Below are 22846 nucleotides of genomic sequence, written 5' to 3' on the forward strand. Positions count from 1 at the left end.
TAAATAAAACGGAAATAATGTAAGTTATTTATTCTTTCTCTGTGGACCAGTACTGGTCCGCGGCCCAGAGGTTGGGGACCACTGCCTTAGGGGACAAGCCAGTGACCATGCGACTCTGTCGATGGTCACGTGCTCAGGCTGGAAGGCCCGTGCTCAATCCAATGAACCCACACTCTAGCTGGTGACCTCAGGGGTTTTGCAGCAAGGCCCTGAAGTTCCCAGTCTGGTGCTCAATCCACTGTGCTAAGCACAAGCAGGGCACAGTCGATGATATACCTTGGACAGAAGACATGGATTAAACAGGCGTCCCCAAACTACGGCCAGCGGGCCGCATGCGTCCCCCTGAGGCCATTTATCCGGATCCACACCGCACTTCCAGAAGGGCCACCTCTTTCATTGGTGGTCAGTGAGAGGAGCACTGTATGTGGCGGCCCTCCAACGGTCTCAGGGACAGTGAACTGGCCGTCTGTGTAAAAAGTTTGGGGACCCCTGGACCAGGTTGGTTATATTAAATCATCATTGCTGTTAAAGAAACAACCTTGGTATAATATCCACTCGTGTGAAGAAATAAGGTTACAGAAATTACTTTATGAGCTTAGGTTATTTGTGTCTTCTTATTTTACTTCTATTGGCTGGCTGGTCAAGACGAATGAATATAAGCAGTATATTCGATCCCTGTCGCAGACGTGGTCAGGCTGGTGGAGAGAGGGCGGCGTGGATATATAGCGGCTGCCAATGGACACACGCCGGGCAGGTGGCCGCCCTGTCGGGCGCACCTGAGGCTCAGCACTGTCCACGGAGAGAGTCCAGGGTGGACGCAGTCCCTCGGCCATGCAGCTGCTGGTCTCGGCCCCACAGACAAGCTCGGACAGCCGGTGCTCACCACTTCCATCTGGGTGGTGATGCCGACCCCATCCGGTAAACATTCCAACCGGCACTCCACGCTCGGCACGGCAGGCTAGCCTGTGGCCTCCGGGGAGGTGGTCTCCGTGCCTGGCATGCTGGCGGCTCTGGTGGCCAGGATCACGTGCAAGACGCTCCCGGCGGGCACAGCCCTCACCTCCGTGAAGCCGTGCGCCTGCAGCAGGCTCCGGTACTCGTCCGGGCTGCGCTCCCGGCCCCCGTCCTGCAGAGGCGTGCCCGGGGACGTCAGCAAGCCCGGGAGAGCGGCACACCTCCCCCGGTCGGGCGCCGGGCCCACCACCAGGACTCCGCCACCTGTGCGCAGAAGAGCAGCCGCTGGGGTCCCGCCCAGGAACGGAGGGAAGGGATTCCGGGGGGGGGGGGGACACCAGACACGGCAGGGCTTGAGAGAGACCCGGGTGAGGGACGTCTGGCAGGAGATGTGGGATGGGAGACCCCAGACACCTGCCACTTCCTGAGGGTGCAACACAGGGACACTCAGGGGGGACCCCGGGTCAGCGTGAACTTGTCCAAATGTTTAAAAACTTGTCCTCATCATCCTCAAATCAAGTGTGTCCTCGGGGACATCGGACACTGAGCGCCAGAGGGCAGAGGGCGGCAGTGTGATGTTCGTCAAGTTTACTTACTTTTTAAGATGGAAACTTGGCCCTGGCCGGTTGGCTCAGTGGTAGAGCGTCGGCCTGGCGTGCAGAGGTCCCGGGTTCGATTCCCGGCCAGGGCACACAGGAGAAGCGCCCATCTGCTTCTCCACCCCTCACCCTCTCCTTCCTCTCTGTCTCTCTCTTCCCCTCCCGCAGCCGAGGCTCCATTGGAGCAAAGATGGCCCGGGTGCTGGGGATGGCTCCTTGGCCTCTGCCCCAGGCGCTAGAGTGGCTCTGGTTGCAGCAGAGCGATGCCCCGGAGGGGCAGAGCATCGCCCCCTGGTGGGCAGAGCGTCGCCCCCTGGTGGACGTGCCGGGTGGATCCCGGTCGGGCGCATGCGGGAGTCTGTCTGACTGTCTCTCCCTGTTTCTAGCTTCAGAAAAAATACAAAAAAAAAAAAAAAAAAAAAGATGTAAACTTAAATTGCACTTTTTTAGAAAAATAAAATAAAATAGACAAGAAACTCACCTGGTTTGCATCGGGCAGAGATCCGACTCAGCAGCTCGTGCACCTTGTGTTCCTGCCAGTCTTGGAGAATTCTGGAGAGGATGTAGAGGTCGGCTTCCGGGAGGCGGTCTTTGAAAAAGTCCCCTGGTGTAAAGACAGAACGGGGATCGTTCTGTCAGCGACACACACACACACACACACACACACACGAGAGCCGGTCCTCCCCCCGGATGACGTGACATGGGAGGCACCGCCCTCTGAACTGGAAATGCAAAGGGAGGTGGCCGGTACGAGGGGCGTCCCCTCCAAAGGACACGGGCAGGTCTTAACTCCAAAACCCGAGAAGGCAAACCCTGTTGGGAAGTCAGTCTTTGCAGAGGCGATGAGTGAAGAATTTGAGATCAGACATCCAGGATGGGCCTGGCCCTGCACCCAGAGACAGGGACCTTCAAAGAGACAGAGGAGAAGGAGACACAGACACAGAGGAGAAGCCACGTGGGGATGGAGGCAGAGACGGGAGGGAGGTGGCCACCAGCCCGGGGACGCCTGGAGCCCCAGGAGCTGGGAGAGGCAGGAGGGACCCCCCCCCCCCCTGGAGCCTCCGGACCTCCGAGGTAGAAAGTTGATACTCAGAGAATCTTTTTGGAGGAATTACATTGTTGCCACATAGTTAGCAAAAGTTACATTGTTACTATGCAGAGAGAGAGAGAGGCTGGGGTGGCTGTGTCCACACTGAAGGGAGAGAGTTGTTTTTCTTGTTATTCCTGACAGGACACAGTGTAACAACCTCGCAGAGCACTGACACTGTATCAGCTGTTGTAGGTAATCTCACAGATGTAATCTATAATGGAAGGGCGTGTACAGGTTGCATGCAAACACGAGGGTCATTTTACATAAGGGACAGGAGCGTGGAGGGATTTGGTATTGGAGGAGCGTCTTGGAGCCAATCCCACATGGACAGCTGTGCGCACAGAGGTGAGCACACCACACAGGTGCAGACACACACACACACACACACACACACACGCTCTGTTCAGAGGTTCAGCCAAGTGCTGACCTGAAGTCAAGCCCACAGCTAGCCCTCACCTGGCACAAAGCTGACCCGGTCTGTCTGCGGTCCATCGGGTTGAAACCCCATGACGTCCTTGATGATCTCCGGGAGGTCCATCACGGTCACCGTCAGACCTGGGTACTCCCGGGCCAGCACGTGGGCCAGGGCACCCGTGCAGCCTGTGGGAGGCAAGCACACACCTTCCAGCCTCCCCTTCCTGGTGCTTAGGAAGCCCTGGGTGTGCGGCCGAAGGTGGACCTCAGCCAGGCCAGACAATGATCTAGAGCAGGGGTCGGGAAGCTTTCTGGCTGAGAGAGCCATGAATGCCACAGATTTTAAAATGTCATTCCATGAGAGCCATACAACGACCCGTGTACGTTATACATTATCCAATAAAAATCTGGTGTTGTCCCGGAGGACAGCTGTGATTGGCTCCAGCCACCCGCAAACATGAACATGAGCGGTAGGAAATGAATGGATTGTAATACGTGAGAATGTTTTATCTTTTTAACGTTATTATTTTTTTTTATTAAAGATTTGTCTGCGAGCCAGAGGCAGCCATCCAAAGAGCCACATCTGGTCTGACCTGTGGTGGCGCAGTGGATAAAACGTCGACTTGGAAATGCTGAGGTCGCCGGTTCGAAACCCTGGGCTTGCCTGGTCAAGGCACAGATGGGAGTTGAGAGTTGATGCTTCCAGCTCCTCCCCGCCTTCTCTCTCTGTCTCTCCTCTCTCTCTCTCTCTCTCTCTGTCTCTCCCTCTCCTCTCTAAAATGAATAAATAAAATAAAAAATAAAAAACTAAGGGGGAAAAAAAAAAGCCGCATCTGGCTCGCAAGCCATAGGTTCCCGACCCCTGATCTAGAACATGCTATGAGATAAAGCCAGCTGGTCGTGGACACGGCTGGTGTTTCCCGTGGGGTTTGAAGCCTCCCAAAGTCAAGACCATGCAAGATGGTAAGTAATCAGGCGAACAGAGTCTAATGGGGGAATCCCGAGGGTAAAGCTACAGGGGGACCCCCTAACCTTCCCTTCTCCCTCCCTGTGTGGAAATGGAGATGCAACAGCCAGTGTGCCCTGGCAGCCACTCTGGGCCACGAGGCAGGGCGTGTGGAGAGCATGGGGAAAGGCCAGCTGGCACCTCAGGAGTCCTCATGGACCCTGATTCCGTTACAACCCCCCGAGCAGGCGCCCGTTCCTCCTCCCTCCCTCGTCTCGTGTAAGGACCCGCAGCAGCATGGCGTGGAGCGGAGCACGGCGTCACCAGACCTGAGGAGACGGGGACAGAGATCTCCAGGTTTCCCTCCCTGACTCAGCAGCCACCAGAAAGAACCCCATCACCCTCTACGTGGGCCCTGGGTTGTCCCCATGACCTCCTAGCAGGTCAGAGTTTCTGTCCGAGGCCCTACTGTCCCCACTCTGGCCAAATCTCTCTCTCTCTCTCTCTCTCTCTCTCTCTCTCTCTGTCTCTCCCTCTCCTCTCTAAAATGAATAATGGTTTTGGGGAGTTTATAAAGAGAGAGAACTGTTTTTCAAGTGTGATGAGCAAGTAAGGCACTTGTGGGGTTTTTTTGGGTTTTTTTTTCTTTTTGTATTTTTCTGAAGCTGAAAACGGGGAGGCAGTCAGACTCCTGCATGCGCCCGACTGGGATCCACCAGGCACGCCCACCAGGGGGCGACGCTCTGCCCCTCCGGGGCGTCGCTCTGTCGCGACCAGAGCCACTCCAGCGCCTGGGGCAGAGGCCAAGGAGCCATCCCCAGCGCCCAGGCCAACTCTGCTCCAATGGAGCCTTGGCTGCAGGAGGGGAAGAGAGAGACAGAGAGGAAGGAGAGGGGGAGGGGTGGAGAAGCAGATGGGTGCCTCTCCTGTGTGCCCTGGCCGGGAATCGAACCCAGGACTCCTGCACGCCAAGCAGACGCTCTACCACTGAGCCGACACAACAGATACACGGAGCCAACGGCACTCCTGGTTCCTGGCGGGGCGGGGGGGGGGTGGAGGGGGTGTGTACGCACCTCCCAGGTCGCAGGCGGACGAGAACCGAGACAGGTCGAAGGCCGTGGCCACCCTGCGAGCGGTCACCTTGCTGAGGCTGTGCACGGCCCGCATGAACTGCAGCTGACTGTCCTGGTTCCGGGACAATGAGTCCTAGAGCAGAGCAGGGTGTGAGCCTCCTTCTCAGTCTCTCTCTCCTCCGTCTCCCTCACCCCCACCCGTCTCTGTTGCTCTCTCTCTCTCTCTCTCTCTCTCTCAGCAGGACACGGCAGCCCAGCCTGGCTCCTGCCATCTCACCATGGCCTCAGCTGTCCCTTTCCTGGCCGGAGCCACTGCCTCCAGCCTCGCTGGTCCACAGGGCACTGACCGGCCAGTCCCCCCCTACAGCGTGGTCTGAGCATTCTTCCAGCTGGACAGTCCAGCTGGTCTTTCCTCTCTGGCACGCACCAGAGCTCACCACTCCTCGGTCCCCCCCTGACCCCCAGTGTGGTGGCCGCCTCTCATACACAATCCCAGGCACTTGTCTCTCTGATTCTATGCCTCTCACTGTCTACGATGTCTCTTTTTGTCTCTGCCTCTCTGATGTCTCTCTCTCTCTCTCTGTCTAGTCTCTGTCTTGTCCCTCTGCCTCTCTGCCTCTCTCTGTCTCTGCCTCTCTCTCCCCGCCACAGGTGAACGAAGACTCACGCTCCATCAAACTCATTTCTGCGTCCTGCACAAATTGGAACTGACCACCTCGTCAGTGGTCTGCCCTCAGCAGCCCCCGCAGGGGAACGGCTGTGACCCGCCACCCTAAGCCACCATCCGTACTGCCCTGAACCACAGGCCCACGCTTGAAAAGGCCCTCCTAGGACAAACAGCATCTTGCAATGTCAACCCCAGAAGAGTCTCTCTGGAAGGAGGGGACCGGGAGAGAGAGACCTTGTAGGAACTACTGGTACAAAAAATGGCATTAATTCTGTGTAACCTGCTGGACCCCTTTCCGAGAAGAATTCTCTCTTCAGGCCCCGTACCCCTCTGAAATGTTCAGGGGCCGTGAGCAGCCAGAACGCGTGCCACCCGTCACTGTCCCTCCCACCCTGGCCATCGCTGCTGCTGTGAGGATTCCTGGTGTCAAGAGGACAGATGCTCGGTGTCTTCCCGAGTCTCAGGGGGGGGACCCTAACCTTCCCTTCTCCTTCCCTGTGTGGAAATGGAGATGCAATGGCTGGTGCCCTGGCAGCCACTCTGGGCCACGAGGAGGAAGGGCGTGTGCCCCAGGACAGAGATGGGTCCCCCTCCGCAGTGGTCCTTTCCCCAGACCCAGGGGCGTGGAAGAGAAGGTCCTCCCACACTACCTGACACAGGTCTTCCCCTGCGTGCCCCGCAGGCCAGTGGCTCTGCATGGATCCATCCCGGAGGGGCGCCTCCAGGTGGGTGTAGAGATGCCAGGTGTGGCGATGGTGGTGCATGATCAAGCCGTGGAGTGAGTCCTCGCCTTTCGACAGCAGGTACCGGTCGGCCAGCTCCGTGTTGCTGTAGCCTGAAGAGGCACATGATGCCCTCACGGCAACGCCCAAGCTGACTTGCCGACAGGGGACCATCCGCAGGGCCCTCTGCTCGGAGACCATGCTTAAGAATCTCGTTCTATTCAGCAAACACATATTTTCATCCATCCATCTATCTATCCATCCATCATCCATCCATCCATCCATTTATCCATCATCCATCCATCCACCTACCTATCCACTCATCCATCATCCATCCATCCATCCATCAGTCCATCAACTATCCACCCATCCACCCATCCACCATCCATCCACCCATTCATCCATCCACCCATCCATCCACCCATCCATCATCCATCCATTCATCATCTATTTATCTATCCATCTACCCATCTATCTACCCATCCATCATCCATCCATCCATCATCTATTCATCCACCCATCCATTCATCCATCATCCACCCATTCACCATTCATCCATCCATCAATCCATCAACCACCCATCCACCCATCCATCATCCATCCACCCATCCATTCATCCATCATCCACCCATTCACCATTCATCCATCCATCAATCCATCAACCACCCATCCACCCATCCATCATCCATCCATCCATCCATCCATCCATCATCCACCCATTCACCATCCATCCACATATCCATCCATCATCTATCCATCCATCGTCCATCCATCCACCTACCTATCCACTCATCTATCCATCCATCCATCCACCTACCTATCCACTCATCCATCATCCATCCATCCATCAACTATCCACCCATCCACCCATCCATCCATCCACCATCCATCCACCCATCCATCCATCTATCCATCCATCCACCCATCCATCATCCATCCATTCATCATCTATTTATCTATCCATCTACCCATCTATCTACCCATCCATCATCCATCTATCCATCATCTATTCATCCACCCATCCATTCATCCATCATCCACCCATTCAACATTCATCCATCCATCAATCCATCAACCACCCATCCACCCATCCATCATCCATCCATCCACCCATCCATCATCCATCCACTCATCATCTATTTATCTATCCATCTACCCATCTATCTACCCATCCATCATCCATCCATCTATTATCCATCCATCCATCCATCATCCACACATTCACTATCCATCCATCCACGTATCCATCCATCATCTATCCATCTCTCCACCCATCCATCATCCATCTATCCATCATCTATTCATCCACCCATCCATCCATCCATCATCCACCCATTCACCATCCATCTACCCATCCACCCATCCATCATCCATCCATCCATCATCCACCCATTCACCATCCATCCATCCACCCATCCATCATCCATTTATCCCATCTGTCACTTACTATCTATCTACCTACCCACCTCTTACCTACCATCCATCCATCCACCTATCAATCTATCCACCTATCCACACTTTCCATCATGCATGTATCTGACTGTCTATCATCTATCTATCTATCATCTATCTATCTGTCTATCAATTATCTATGCACCTCTCCATCTACTCAGTCTATCTAAATATACAAATGTCTACATTGTGCACACAAACACACCCTATTAATTCTGTATCTCTGCAGAACCCCGACTGAAACCAGAGTCCATAAGCAGTCACTGTCCTAACACACACACACACACACACACACACACACACACACACACACACGCTCTGTTCCTTTCTTCCATGTACCTCTCCATCTCACTCTCTGGGGAACACCCATGTTTCTGTGGGCAGAGGCACAGCGGTCAGGTACTCCCTGCCCGAGCTCAGAGGCCACCTTCTCTTGGTGACTTGCTGCTGCCCGCTGACACTGCCAGGCAAACACCGCGATGTCCCCATACCTCCCTCTGCCTTCCGCAGGAGCCCCAGGGCTGCACAGACGTCCAGCAGCCACTCGGTCCCGCGCTCAGAGGCCTCCGTCTTCCTGGCCACCTCCACGGCGCTCAGGGGGGCCTCGGCTTTCAACAGGTCGAACACCTTCATCTCGCAAGCCACAAACAGAGCCTGTGCAGGACACAAAGTTACAAACAGACACGGCACGCAACTTACCCAGCACCTTTCCTTCCCACACACTCCAAAGACGGAAGTCAAAACTGACAAGATCGTGGAAGTCATCAATAGAACTTTCTTCTCCAGAGAACAGACAGTATATCTAGGATCCCTCTGGTACAAGGTTTTCACAAGGTAAAAGCAAATCGCTGAACATCAAGCAGAGAAACTGTCCCATTGGGGAGAAAAAAGCAACGTGGTACGGTTATAAGCTGAATTGCGACGCCCACACCCCGATCCACAAGTTGAAGCCCTAAACCCAGGACCTCAGAATGTGACCGTATTTGGACACAGAGGTCCATTCCTGGGGGCAGTTATTCCCTAGACTGCTCACAACACAGCTGATTGGATGGATGGATGGATGGATGGATGGATGATGGATAGTTGATTGGTTGGATGGATTGATGGATGGATGGATGGATGGATAATGGATGGATGAATGGGTGGATTGATAATGGATGGATGAATAGAAGGATGAATGGATGATGGATGAATATATGGATGGGTGATGGTTAGATGGAAGGGAACATGGATGGATGGATGGATGGATGGATGGATGGATGATGATGGGTGGGTGGATGGATGGATGGATGGATGGTGAATGGACAGTTGATTGGTTGGATGGATGGATGGATAATGAATGGATGAATGGGTGGATTGATGATGGATGGATGAATAGAAGGATGAATGGATGATGGATGAATAGATGGATGGATGATGGATGGGTAGATGGATGGGTGGATAATGGATGAATAGATGGATGGATGATGGATGAGTGGATGGATGGGTGAATAAATGGATGGTTGGATAGATGGTTGCTTGGGTAGATGAATAGATTGATGATAGATGGATGAATGGATGATGGATGAATGGGTAGGTGGATGGATGGATAGATGGATAAATGGATGGTTGGATGGATGATGAATAGATGATGGATGATGAATGGATGGATAGAAGGTTGGTTGGTTAGATGGATGGATAGATGGATGGATAGATGGATAATGAATGGATGAATGGGTGGATGGATGATGGATGGATGAATAGAAGGATGAATGGATGATGTATAAATAGATGGATGGGTGATGGATGGTTAGATGGAAGGGAACATGGATGGATGATGGATGAATGGGTAGATGGATGGATGGATAGATTATGGATGGGTGGATGGATGGATGGTGGATGGATGGTTGGTTGGATGGATTGATGGATGGATGGATAATGAATGGATGAATGGGTGGATTGATGATGGATGGATGAATAGAAGGATGAATGGATGATGGATGAATAGATGGATGGGTGATGAATGGGTAGATGGATGGATGGATGATGGATGGGTAGATAGATGATGGATGAGTGGATGGATGGATGGATGAATAAATGGATGGTTGCATAGATGGTTGGTTGGATAGATGGATAGATCGATGATAGATGGATGAATGGATGATGGATGAATGGGTAGGTGGATGGATGGATAGATGGATAAACGGATGGTTGGATGGGTGATGAATAGATGATGGATGATGGATGGATGGATGGATGGATGGATGGGAGGAGCAAGGGAGGAAGGAAAGGAAGGAAGAACAGACAGACATAGCAGGCAGATGGACTGACTGATAGACATGGCAGACAGATGGCTGGTTAGGCAAACATTAGGTGGTGATCAGTGACAGGTAGATGATAAAAAGGAGGGAGCCTCCAGCCATGTGTCCTAGGTTATCCGGGCTCACAACCACTCCACCCTCTGCTGGTTCCAAAAACCCCTTTCTACGGTCTCAATCCACATAGTGACGGTGGATAATCTACAACAGGACTCCCAGCGGCTGAACCGTGTGGCCCACGAACGTTCTGCGCAGGTACAAACCCATATCGGGGAGTCAGTGCTTCTGTGGAAACAGGGTCTGTGCAGACGGGATGAAGGGAGGGGTCTGAGAGGAGTCACCCCTGGGTCAGGGGGGCCCTGCATGCTCCCAGTGACAGGGACCTTAGAAGAGACGGAGGAGGAGACACAGACACAGAGGAGAAGCCACGTGGGGACGGAGGCAGAGACGGAAGGGAGGTGGCCACCAGCCCCCTGGAGACGCCTGGAGCCCCAGGAGCTGGGAGAGGCAGGAGGGACCCTCCCGGGAGCCTCTGGAAGGAATGTCACTGAGAAGAGCTGCACCTCGGAGGTCTGGTCCCCAGAATGTAGAGAGGATGGCTGTTGAAGTCTTAAGTCTCCCCGCCCACCCGCCTTGGTGGTGAGTGGTCATTTGACAAGGCCGCCCCAGGACTGTCCCAGAGGGTACCTTGGAGGACTGGAAGCCGTCGATCAGCCGCAGAAGGTCAGCCAGGGGCGGGTCCTCCAGCGTCCTGTTCTGATCTGCGTCCCCCGCCTGTGCCCCGCCCTGTGCCAGGTTTGAGCCGCCGCCCTCCAGGGCGCTGAGATGTTCGAAGGTGTCCACATCAGGGACGGAGTCCTGCCTGACCCGCGGCGGGCAGTACAGTTGGGCCAGCGTCTTGCAGAAGTGGTTCAGCGGGAAGCCCACCACGTTGAGGAAGTCCCCGCGGACATACTCCACCAGCATGCCGCCCAGGGCCTGGATTCCGTAGCCGCCAGCCTTGTCCCTGGGCGGGGTCCAGACGGGGAGGGGTCAGACGAAAAAACGGGGGGAGTGCAGGGGACCTGGGTTCGATTCCCGGCCAGGGCACATAGGAGAAGCGCCCATCTGCTTCTCCACCCCTCCCCCTCTCCTTCCTCTCTGTCTCTCTCTTCCCCTCCTGCAGCCGAGGCTCCATTGGAGCAAAGATGGCCCGGGCGCTGGGGATGGCTCCTTGGCCTCTGCCTCAGGTGCTAGAGTGGCTCTGGTCGGGGCAGAGCATCGCCCCCTGGTGGGCAGAGCGTCGCCCCTGGTGGGCGTGCCGGGTGGATCCCGGTCGGGCGCATGCGGGAGTCTGTCTGACTGCCTCTCCCCTTTTCCAGCTTCAGAAAAATGCAAAAAAAAAAAAAAAAGGGGGGGAAGGAGAGAAGGTGAACGAGCAGGGACGTCATCGTCCAGGACAAGTGCGTGAGTGCAGTCCAGCACGAGGTCGCCAACCCTCCAAACCAGGGCAGGAGGGATGCCTGGCGCCCATTCCAGCTTCAAGCCCACCTGCTGTCACCCCTCAGCCCTGACCTCGGGCCATCACAAGGCAAAGGTGGCCGCCACACGGGAACTCTGCCCTCTGACACCACACAGGGTGCATGGCCCTCTCTGAGGGTCACAGGAAGGACCATGGCTGCCCACCTGCTCCCCTGGCCCCTACTCACACGTCCCTCAGATGCTTCCTGAGGGGGGGGTACTGTACCCAGGTTCCTCCTGCTGCCTCCTCTGCTGAGACCCTTCTATGAGGAACGAGGGGCGTAGGGAGCCCCTTCCTTGCTCCCCGTCTGACAGAGCAGCCAGGGCTGATCCATGCTGGGCCCTTTTCCATCTTAGCCACCCCTCCCCCACCCGAGGTCCACGACAAGGAAATGACCCTTCCGGGCCCCTCCCTGAGGCTGGCGTCCTATGACACAGACAGATAGCAAGCCAGCCTGCTTCTCATCCCCGGAGCTGAAGGGAGAGGCAGGAGGGACCCTGTCCCGGGAGCCTCTGGAAGGAATGTCACTCAGGAAGAGCGCTGTGTCTCGGAGGTCGCTGGCATTTCACGACACAGACAGCAGCCCAGAGCACGAGCCGTGGGGGGGGGGGGACAGTGAGTGACACAGTGGCAGGACCTGGGGCGGCGCTTCCCCGAGAGAGACTCACATGGGCTCCCCGCTGTCGATGTATTCCCACAGCAGCTCCTCGGAGAGCGGCGAGAACTTCACCAGGGTCTCCTCGTAGAAGTCTGTGACCTCCATGCTCAGCCGGCCGTCTGCAGGGACAGTGAGTGAGTGAGGACACGTGTCTGAACGGGGGCGTACAATTCAGATACGGATCACTGACAGGGAGCAGGTGGTTCGATGCTAGACAAGGGGAGAAAGGGGAAGAAAAGGAGAGAAAAGATGCAGAAATCAGCCAGCGGGGAAGGCGCTGCCTCCTGCGGTGTCTGCCACGTGGACACACGCCACGCCGGGGCGCTCGGAGGTCAACTGCCGCCGTCCACGTCACGCTGACCTCCCCGGGTGGGATCGGCGGGGGGGGGGAGGGGGGCGCTGCTGTGGGAGCGAAGCCCGAGCTTGCCCCCTTGGGCCCTGGTCAACCGGGGGGTCCCCCGGGGTCCTGCCCTGACACTAAGGGGGAAGGGGGGGACGGCCATGGTACCTGTGCTGCAGCACCGGATGATGGTGACGCCCGTGAACACGCTGTGCTCCTTCCCGTTCAACCTGTAAGACAGACCGTGCACCTGACGTTGTCTCAGGAGGTCGCCGAGAGAGACACACGTCCCCCCCACCCCACCCCCAGTAACAAAGAGACAGACTCCCCATGCTAGGGCTCACTGTCTTCGGGGCCACCAGGTCCCCAAGGAAACCTTCTAAGAGAGAGAGACAAGAGGCAGGTGGATGCAGATATGGGGAACCATCGGTCTCTGAGGAGAAGGCACAGCTGTGAGCAGTCACTTACAGCACAGTGGTCCCCAACCTTTTTGGGGGGGCCACAAACCAGTTTCATGTCAGAAAATATTTTCACGGACCGGCCTTTAGGGTGGGACGGGTAAATGGATCACGTGACCGAGACAAGCTTCAAGAGTGAGTCTTAGACGGATGGAACAGAGGGAATCTGGTCATTTTTAAAAAAAAATAAAACAGCCTGACCTGTGGTGGTGCAGTGGATAAAGCGTCGACCTGGAAATGCTGAGGTCGCCGGTTCAAAACCCTGGGCTTGCCTGGTCAAGGCACATATGGGAGTTGATGCTTCCAGCTCCTCCCTACCTTCTCTCTCTGTCTCTCTCTCCCTTTTTCTCTCTTCTCTAAAATGAATAAATAAAATTTAAAAAAAAATTAAAAAAATAAAATAAAACATCGTTCAGACTTAAATATCAATAAAACGGAAATAATGTAAGTTATTTATTCTTTGTCTGCGGACCGGTACCAAATGGCCCGGGGGGATTGGGGACCACTGGCTTACAGGACTTAACGTCCAGGTCACTGAGGAGCACACAGCTCTAACCAGAGCAGCTGACCACGCAGGGAGGACCCAGCTGGGTCTCTTTGCTATCTGGGACCAGAGGGAAACACCAGCCTCCATTACTCAGCAGGGTGACCCAGGGCCTGCTCCCTGTCACCTGAGCACAAGCTCACAGGGTCCAGGCTGCTATGGGCAGAGCCAGTCAGAGGGAGGCAGCCACATGGTGGACACCATCTCAGAAGGATGAGGAGGGACCAGAGATGAAGGTCGTGGACACGTGGGCCCCAGCTCGAGCCACGTTGAGGAAGAGGAACAGATAGGGACAGACAGACAGGAAGGGAGAGAGATGAGAAGCATCAACTCATAGTTGCGGCATCTTAGTTGTGAATTGATTGCTTTCTCATGTGTGCCTTGACGAGAGGGGTGGGGGCTGCAGCAGAGCAAGTGACCCCTTGCTCAAGCCAGTGACCATGGGGTTATGTCTGCAACCCCATGCTCAAGGTGGCAACCCCACACTCAAGCCAGATGAGCCCCCCTCTCAAGCTGGTGACCTCAGGTGTCAGACCTGGGTCCTCAGCATCCCAGGTTGACAATCTATCCACTGTGCCACCGTATGATCAGGTCCATTTGGGTGAAACTCACAGCGCTTCAGGTCAAGGGTGCCGGCTCCACCCTCTGATCCTACGCAGAGGGGGTGACCAGTGAGGCCACACAGCAGACCCTACGGGGACCCGTGACCTCTCTCCGCATCCCTGGCTCGATCTGAGGCGGAGTGGGTTCCCGGGAAGGCGGTCCGTGCGGCACCCACCTGGAGAGCATGGTGTACGCATCCTGCTTGTCCAGGGGTTTCTCCAGGATCAGACCCCCGATGGTCTGCAAGGGCAAGGAGAGAGGAGGGCGGGGCATGCCCCCTGCTAAAGCCAGGCTGGTACACCCTGCTCTGTCTACTTTGCACACCCCTCTTTTAAAATTCCAGGTGAGAGTCGCCGAAGATAGAATTCAGCATCTTAAAATAACCGCTTCAGGCCCTGGCCGGTTGGCTCAGCGGTAGAGCGTCGGCCTGGCGTGCGGGGGACCCGGGTTCGATTCCCGGCCAGGGCACACAGGAGAAGCACCCATCTGCTTCTCTACCCCTCACCCTCTCCTTCCTCTCTGTCTCTCTCTTCCCCTCCCGCAGCCGAGGCTCCATTGGAGCAAAAGATGGCCCGGGCGCTGGGGATGGCTCCTTGGCCTCTGCCCCAGGCGCTAGAGTGGCTCTGGTCGCAACAGAGCGACGCCCCGGAGGGGCAGAGCATCGCCCCCTGGTGGGCAGAGCGTTGCCCCCTGGTGGGCGTGCCAGGTGGATCCCGGTCGGGCGCATGCGGGAGTCTGTCTGACTGTCTCTCCCCGTTTCCAGCTTCAGAAAAATACAAAAAATAAAATAAAATAAAATATAAAATAAAATAAAATTCCAGGTGAGAGTCGCCGAAGATAGAATCCAGCATCTTCAAATAACCCAGCTTCAGCGGCATTTAATATAATCACCATGGTGCACTGTGATCAGCTCTTGTTCCAGAACATTCTTCTCTCCCTCAAAGTAGATTGGTCACCCCCCAAGAGCAGTCGCGCCCCATTCTCTCCCCAACTCCCAGCCCCTGACAACCACTAACCACCCTCTTTGTCAGTGAATTAGCCTGTTCTGCACACTTTACATGAATGGAATCACACCCTCTGTGACCTCGTGTGTCTGGCTTCTCACACTGAGCATCGTGTGTTCAAGGTCCACCCGGGTCGTAGCACGGTGGACCCCACTCTGTTTATCTACTCCTCTCTTAGCTACGTGGCCATGTCTGGCTGCCCACCTGCACCCCTGGCCCCCACACGTCCCTCAGAAGCTTCCTGGGGGGGTTGCTGTACCCAGGTTCCTCCTGCTGCCTCTGCTGAACGAGGGGCGTATGGAACCCCTTCCTCCCCGTCTGACAGAGCAGCCAGGGCTGTTCAGTGGGGCATCTGGGCTTTTCCCACCTTTGAGCTACTGGAAATAGCACTGCTGGAAACGTCGGTGTATAAGATTCTGTTTGAACACATTTTCAATTCTTTTAGGATTTGAAAATGCACCTAAGAGTGGATTTATCAGTTAGCTTGAGCTGCAATCAATGACCACAGCTGGGGTGCCTTAAACAATAGACGTTTGTGTCTCCCGGTTCTGGGGGCTGCAGTCTGAGACCTGGGTGCGGGCAGGGCTGGGTCCCCTTGAGGCCTCTCTCCTGGGCGTGCAGACAGCCGTCTCCTCCCCGGGTCCTCACACGGCCGTCCCTCTGTGTGTGTGTCTGTGTCTCCTCCCCGGGTCCTCACACGGCCGTCCCTCTGTGTGTGTCTGTGTCTCCTCCCTAGGTCCTCACACGGCCGTCCCTCTGTGTGTGTCTGTGTCTCCTCCCCGGGTCCTCACACGGCCGTCCCTCTGTGTGTGTCTGTGTCTCCTCCCCGGGTCCTCACACGGCCGTCCCTCTGTGTGTGTCTGTGTCTCCTCCCCGGGTCCTCACACGGCCGTCCCTCTGTGTGTGTCTGCGTCTCCTCCCCGGGTCCTCACACGGCCGTCCCTCTGTGTGTGTCTGTGTCTCCTCCCTAGGTCCTCACACAGCCGTCCCTCTGTGTGTGTCTGTGTCTCCTCCCCAGGTCCTCACACGGCCGTCCCTCTGTGTGTGTCTGTGTCTCCTCCCTAGGTCCTCACACGGCCGTCCCTCTGTGTGTGTCTGTGTCTCCTCCCCGGGTCCTCACACGGCCGTCCCTCTGTGTGTGTCTGTGTCTCCTCCCCGGGTCCTCACACGGCCGTCCCTCTGTGTGTGTCTGTGTCTCCTCCCCGGGTCCTCACACGGCCGTCCCTCTGTGTGTGTCTGCGTCTCCTCCCCGGGTCCTCACACGGCCGTCCCTCTGTGTGTGTGTCTGTGTCCTCACCTCCTCTTCTTATAAGGACCCTCATCCTGTGGAGTCAGGACCCTCCCTAGTGACCTCATTGTACCTTAATCCCCTTATTAAAGGCCTATCTCCAAATACAGCCCCACTCTGGGGTTCTGGAGGCTAGGAGTCCATGGTGGCACCTTGGCGTTGAGGTCAGCAGGACAGTCAGGGGGGGTGGGTGCTGGGACAGAGCATGTCACCAGCAGATTTTCAGTTAGGGCCGGTCCATATGACCACCGTCAGAGACCCCCAACTCTCAGTGGCCCCAGTCCCCCCATCTGTGATAGAGCTGCATCTCCGGAAAAAATATATGTCCAGGTCCTGGCCCCAGCTGTGTGAATGGGGCAGTGTTTGGAAATAGGGTCTCTGCCGATGTAATAAAATTTCAGTTGAGGTCCTACAGCAGTCCATATAAGAAAAGGGACATTTACACAGAGACCTACGGAGAGGGAGAAGCCCCATGAAGACACAGCCAGACACCGGGGTGACATGGCCGCAAGCTGGGAGGGAGGACTGGGACAGATGCCCCCCCCACCAAGAGGCTACAGAGCAGGGGTCCACAAACTTTTTACACAGGGGGCCAGTTCACTGTCCCTCAGACCATTGGAGGGCTGGAGTATAAAAAAAACTATGAACAAATCCCTATGCACACTGCACATATCTTATTTTAAAGTAAGAAAACAAAATGGGAACAAATGCAATATTTAAAATAAAGAACAAGTAAATTTAAATCAACAAACTGACCAGTATTTCAATGGGAACTATGCTCCTCTCACTGACCACCAATGAAAGAGGTGCCCCTTCCGGAAGTGCGGCGGGGGCCGGATAAATGGCCTCAGGGGGCCGCACGCGGCCCGTGGGCCGTAGTTTGGGGACCCCTGCTACAGAGGAACCCGCCTGCCCTCACCTCACTCAGTCCCCAGGATGCGTGAACCAAACCGGAGGCCAGAAATCGGACTCACCACAATAGTGTCCGCTCCTATGACAATGTCAGGGGCCCGGAGGTCTTTCTGCAAGAAATCCAGACTCAGCTTTACCGATGATGCATTTTTGTGTTTTGACGCATTGGAGACATCCTCACCGGTGTGGGGGGCTAGATTGACTTCAGAGAAGATGAACCCCAAACTCTGTGTACCACCTTGAACTTGGATTGCACTTAAATACTAACCTTCCACTGCCAAAAGTCAATTCTTCAATATTCATGTATTTACACCAGTATGTATAGCAGCGGTTCTCAACCTGTGGGTCGCGACCCCGGTGGGGTCGCCTAAAGCCATCGGAAAATACATCATGCATATCAGGTATTTACATTCCGAATCATAACTGTAGCAAAATTACAGTTATGAAGTAGCCACCAAAATTATTGTTTGGTTTGGGGTCACCGCAACATGAGGAACTGTATTGCTGGGTCACGGCATTAGAAAGGTTGAGAACCACTGATGTATAGGATTAACTACAATGCAGTTAGTATCTTAACTGCACTAGAATATTATTATAACCCATAGGGATAAGCTACATTAATTCCATATTATGAAAGACAGTGTAATATGAATTGGAATAGGAGATTGTATAGTAATTCATGATAATAGACAAGTGACATTAATTCTACATCATAAATGATACTATTATAGGATGACAGTGGTATATTCCATTGTAAGAAAGAAACTTATAACGTATATTATACGGATGATACTGTTAATTACAATAGTATGTTATAAAGTCATGCATGGTATTAGACAACTTACATTCTTTTTTTTTTTTTTTTTTTTTTTTTTTTTTTGTATTTTTCTGAAGTTGGAAACGGGGAGGCAGTCAGACAGACTCCCGCATGTGCCCGACTGGGATCCACCTGGCACGCCCACCAGGGGGCGATACTCTGCCCATCCAGGGCGTTGCTCTGCCGCAACCAGAGCCATTCTAGCGCCTGAGATGGAGGCCACAGAGCCATCCCCAGCGCCCGGGCCATCTTTGCTCCAATGGAGCCTTGGCTGCAGTAGAGGAAGAGAGAGACAGAGAGGAAGGAGAGGGGGCGGGGTGGAGAAGCAGATAGGCGCTTCTCCTGTGTGTCCTGGCCGGGAATCGAACCTGGGACTCCTGCACGCCAGGCTGACAACTTACATTCTTTATTGTAAATGATACTGTTATATTCATTACAATAGCACAGTACATAGTAACAAAGTAATGGACAAGATACAGTAATTCTTTTTTAAATTTCTTAAAATTAATTTGAGAGAGAGAGAGGAAGGGAGAGAGAGAGAGAGAAACCAGAAGAAAGAGAGAGATGAAGGTGAGAGAGATGAAAAGCATCAACTCAGTTGCTACATTTTAGTTGTACATTGATTGCCTTGCCCCTGGGGGGGGGGTCAAACCGAGCCAGTAACCCCTTGCTCAAGCCAGCCCAAGCCAACCTGGGCTCCTAGCCAGCCACGCTTGGGCTCAAGCCAGTGGTGGCGACCTTGGGATCATATCAAATAATCCCGTTCTCAAGCCAGTGACCCCTGCACCCAAGCTGGCGCGAGCCAGTGCTCGAAGCTGAGACCTCAGCATTCTGGGTCAACGCTGGCTCTGTCTACCGTGCCACCACCGGTCAGGCTATGATGATAGCGTTCATTTCTATAGTGTATCACACAGTGACAAAGTAATAGACAAGCTATGTTAATGCTTGACCATATATGAGACTGTTTTTAATCATCATAATAGCATGTTACAAAGTAGCAAAGTAAAAGCTCTACGATACAAATGTTACAGGAGTTAACAGTCTACCACATTGCCGGCACTCAGCAATAATGGAGCTGCATTACTTGCATACTGTCCAGTGCCTTTGTTACAAGTCTATTTAGGATGTGAGCACGCCCCCACAGCCACAGACCCGAGGCACCAGAATCAGACCGAGCCCTTGCCTGGTGCATCCTGCTGGCCACCTCCAGCGCCTTCTGCTTGGCTGTTTCCACGGCATACGCGTACGGGGTGGGGAACGAGGCTTTATCTAGCTTTTCTTTAAACCTGGAAGGCACCACCTCGAACCTCAGACCCTACAACCAGAGAAGAGGAGGGTGTTGACGGGTTAAAGCAGGGGTCCCCAAACTTTTTACACAGGGGGCCAGTTCACTGTCCCTCAGACCGTTGGAGGGCCAGACTATAAAAAAAACTATGAACAAATCCCTATGCACACTGCACATATCTTATTTTAAAGTAAAAAAACAAAACAGGAACAAATACAATATTTAAAATAAAGAACAAGTAAATTTAAATCAACAAACTGACCAGTATTTCAAGGGGAACTATGCTCCTCTCACTGACCACCAATGAAAGAGGTGCCCCTTCTGGAAGTGCAGCGGGGGCCGGATAAATGGCCTCAGGGGGCCGCATGCGGCCCGCGGGCCAGGCCGTAGTTTGGGGACCCCTGGGTTAAAGCATGCAACAACGCAGAACAGAACGGGGAAGGTTTGCCATAAATGTGTGGCCCTCTCTGTGCACAATTGCTCTTCCCAATGACTGGACTTTAAACCTGAGGCTACCTACCCGCTGGACTGGCCAAGATTGGCCAGTGCGAGAGCCAGGGCTGTGGACCTGGGGTGGCGGGGCGGGGGGGGGAGGAGACCTCTGTACAGACGCCAGTCACACAGCGTCCAGAAGGCAATGTTGATTGAGATACTAGGCACACAGATCCTAGGATCAAAGGGCTCCCGGAGTGTCCCCAAAGCAGGTGCTCTACCCGCACGGAGGTCAAGCGACTAAAAATATACCCGCTCACAAGAAATGCAAAAAAAAAGAAGAAAGCGCGGAATGGGGAAATTTAACTACTACTTTAACTTGGTCCACTAACATGATGACCTGACAAGGGAGTCCCTGCAGAAGGCTGGTCATGGTGATTGATAGGGTGGAGTGGGTTTATCCGGGCATGACCACGCAGGGTCAAGTCCCCACCCCGCTGGGCAGCTCTATAGAGAGAGAACCCACCAGCCTCTGGCCCTCCCTCTCATTGCAAGACAGAGGGAGCTCCCGCACACAGACCTGGGTTGACTTATGCAGCTAAGCTAGGCCTCTAGGCCTGGCCCGACCAGGGCACGGGAAAGGGAGGGGGGCTCCAGCCAGGTCACGGGGACCCCTGCCTCCCCCAGCCCGCAGACCTGCACCCCAGTCTCTAGGACCTGGCCGGCGCGCCCCAGCCTCACTCAGAAGACCCCAGGCCACTGAGTCTCAGCCTGAAGACCCTGGAGCTGCCACCCGGCTATGAGACTCCCTCCCCCACCACGTGCCACCCAGTGTCAGTGGCCAGGCCAGGGTCACCGGGCCCCAGGTCACTGCGCGGCCCGGTCATGAGGCCCCTGGGTCACCAGGACCCTCGGCCAACACCAGGCCCGTGCGGGCCGCTCACCGCGTTGCTGAGGATCTCCTGGCGGCGCGGGGAGGCGCTGGCCAGCACCACGCGCTTGCGCTGCAGCTTGCGGATCACCGGGTACATGGTCCTCGCGCCGGGTCGGTCCCGCGGCCGGAGCTGGTCCCGCGCGCTGCGCTCTGCGCCCCGCGCCGCCGTCCGGAGGCCACGCCCACCCGCCGGGGCCCCGCCCCCAACCGCGCTCCGCTTCCGGGATTCCGGGCCCCTCTTCAAAACAGGCCCCGCCCCGCTCGCTGTAGCCACGCCTCATCCTGAACCAGGCCCCGCCCCTTAGACGCTGCGCCTGAGCGCTCTCCCCAATGAGGCTCCGCCCCCCGCCCGTCACTAAGCAGCCGCGGTCCCGCCCCTCGGGCGCTCGGGACGGGCAGTGGGGGCAACGGCCCCGCGCCGGTGGGGGTAGAATCCCCGTCCCCACATCCGATGTCCCTCTGAGCCCTGAGTGTGGCGCCGGGGGTGGGGGTCCTGGTGACTGGGGGGCGGGTATCCGCGGGCGCGGTGGGGGTGCAGGGATTTGGGGGCGTTGTGACTCCGGGGAGGGTCCCCGCAAACGCGGAGATGTAGGGTCCTCGTGCCTCGGGGGCGGGTCCCCGCGGGCGCGGTGGGGACTTCAGAGGTTAGGGGGCGTTGCAACTCGTAGGCGGGTCCCCGCGGGCGCGGTGTGTGTGGGGTTGCAGGTATGGCGGGGGCGTTGTGACTCCGGGGAAGGTCCCCACGGGCGCGGTGGGGGTGCAGTGGTGGTGGGGGGCGTTGTGACTCTGGAGCAGGTCCCCGTGGGCGCGGTGGGGGGGCGGCGTTTGTATGGGGGGGGCGTTGTGACTCGGAGGCGGGTCCCCACGGGCGCGGTGGGGGTGCAGGGATGGGGGGCGTTGTGACTCCGGGGAGGGTCCCCGCGGACGCGGAGATGTAGGGTCCTCGTGCCTCGGGGGCGGGTCCCCGCGGGGGCGCGGGGGGCGCGGGGACGGGAGGAAGCGTATCTATAGGTAGACAGATAGTTGAACGATCGGTGGACAGATGGGCGGAGCCTCTTACGTCAGGCCGGTCTCTCCGCCTCCTCCCCGGTGACCTCTGGGGCCCGAGGGGTCACCGGAGCGGTGGGGGCTGCCGGGGGGCTTTGCAGATGTGCAGTCGCCCTCGTTGTCTTCCACTAGATGGCAGCACCGTCCTTCCGAGCTGCGACAAGGACCCGTGCCTTCAGACCTGCCACGTCGTCCCTAGGGACAGACCCAGTCTCAGCTGAGAACCACGTTTAGAGGGATAAATAGATGGTAGATAGATAGATAGATAGATGATAGATAGATGATAGACGGATGGATGGATGCATGGATGGATAGATGATAGATAGATAGATACATACATACATACATACATAGAGGATAGAGATAGAAATGACATATAGCTAGATGATAGACTGATAATGATAGAGAATGATGAGAAATGATAAATACTCATGCCAAATCAATAGATAAATAATAGTATATAGAACGATGGATGATATAGATACACGATAGATCCATAGATAGCGTCTGTTACACTGAGTCAGGTTTTTCAGCCTCAGACACTGACGTCTGGGACTGACAAGTGTCTGAGGTGGGGGGGGGGTCCTGTACCCTGTCTGGGTGCTGAACGGCCACTCTGGTCTCCACACAGCAGATGTCGGGAGAACCCCAGCGTGACACCCCAGTGTGACAACCAGAGCTGCCAGTGGTAATAATAATATACACATGTTGATAGTTTGTTAATCATGCAGCTATGGTCCCTGCCCGGTTGGCTCAGCGGTAGAGCGTTGGCCTGGTGTGCGGGGGACCCAGGTTCGATTCCCGGCCAG

At 55.4% G+C, this 22846-nt stretch overlaps 1 protein-coding gene across 2 annotated transcripts; it reads right to left on the minus strand.

Annotated features, from left to right (window-relative positions):
* Nucleotides 1–21185, minus strand: ASMTL (acetylserotonin O-methyltransferase like). 2 transcript variants are annotated; one of them, XM_066275998.1, is made up of 13 exons: nucleotides 21001–21185; nucleotides 19523–19654; nucleotides 17585–17632; nucleotides 14494–14558; nucleotides 12882–12943; nucleotides 12384–12492; nucleotides 10902–11220; nucleotides 8409–8571; nucleotides 6394–6578; nucleotides 5077–5209; nucleotides 3100–3243; nucleotides 2035–2157; nucleotides 1–1218 (listed from the first exon to the last, which is right to left on the minus strand). In XM_066275998.1, the coding sequence occupies exons 1-13, from the start codon at nucleotides 21085–21087 to the stop codon at nucleotides 959–961; spliced, it is 1830 nt and encodes a 609-aa protein (XP_066132095.1). In that variant the 5' UTR covers nucleotides 21088–21185; the 3' UTR covers nucleotides 1–958. The 2 variants fall into 2 exon arrangements, with proteins under 2 accessions (XP_066132095.1, XP_066132094.1); XM_066275997.1 differs by having other exon boundaries at nucleotides 6391–6578.
* Between the last annotated feature and the right edge of the window lie 1661 nt (nucleotides 21186–22846).

This window comes from Saccopteryx bilineata, chromosome 4, assembly GCF_036850765.1.
Source record: "Saccopteryx bilineata isolate mSacBil1 chromosome 4, mSacBil1_pri_phased_curated, whole genome shotgun sequence".
NCBI classification, from domain to species: Eukaryota; Metazoa; Chordata; class Mammalia; order Chiroptera; family Emballonuridae; genus Saccopteryx; species Saccopteryx bilineata.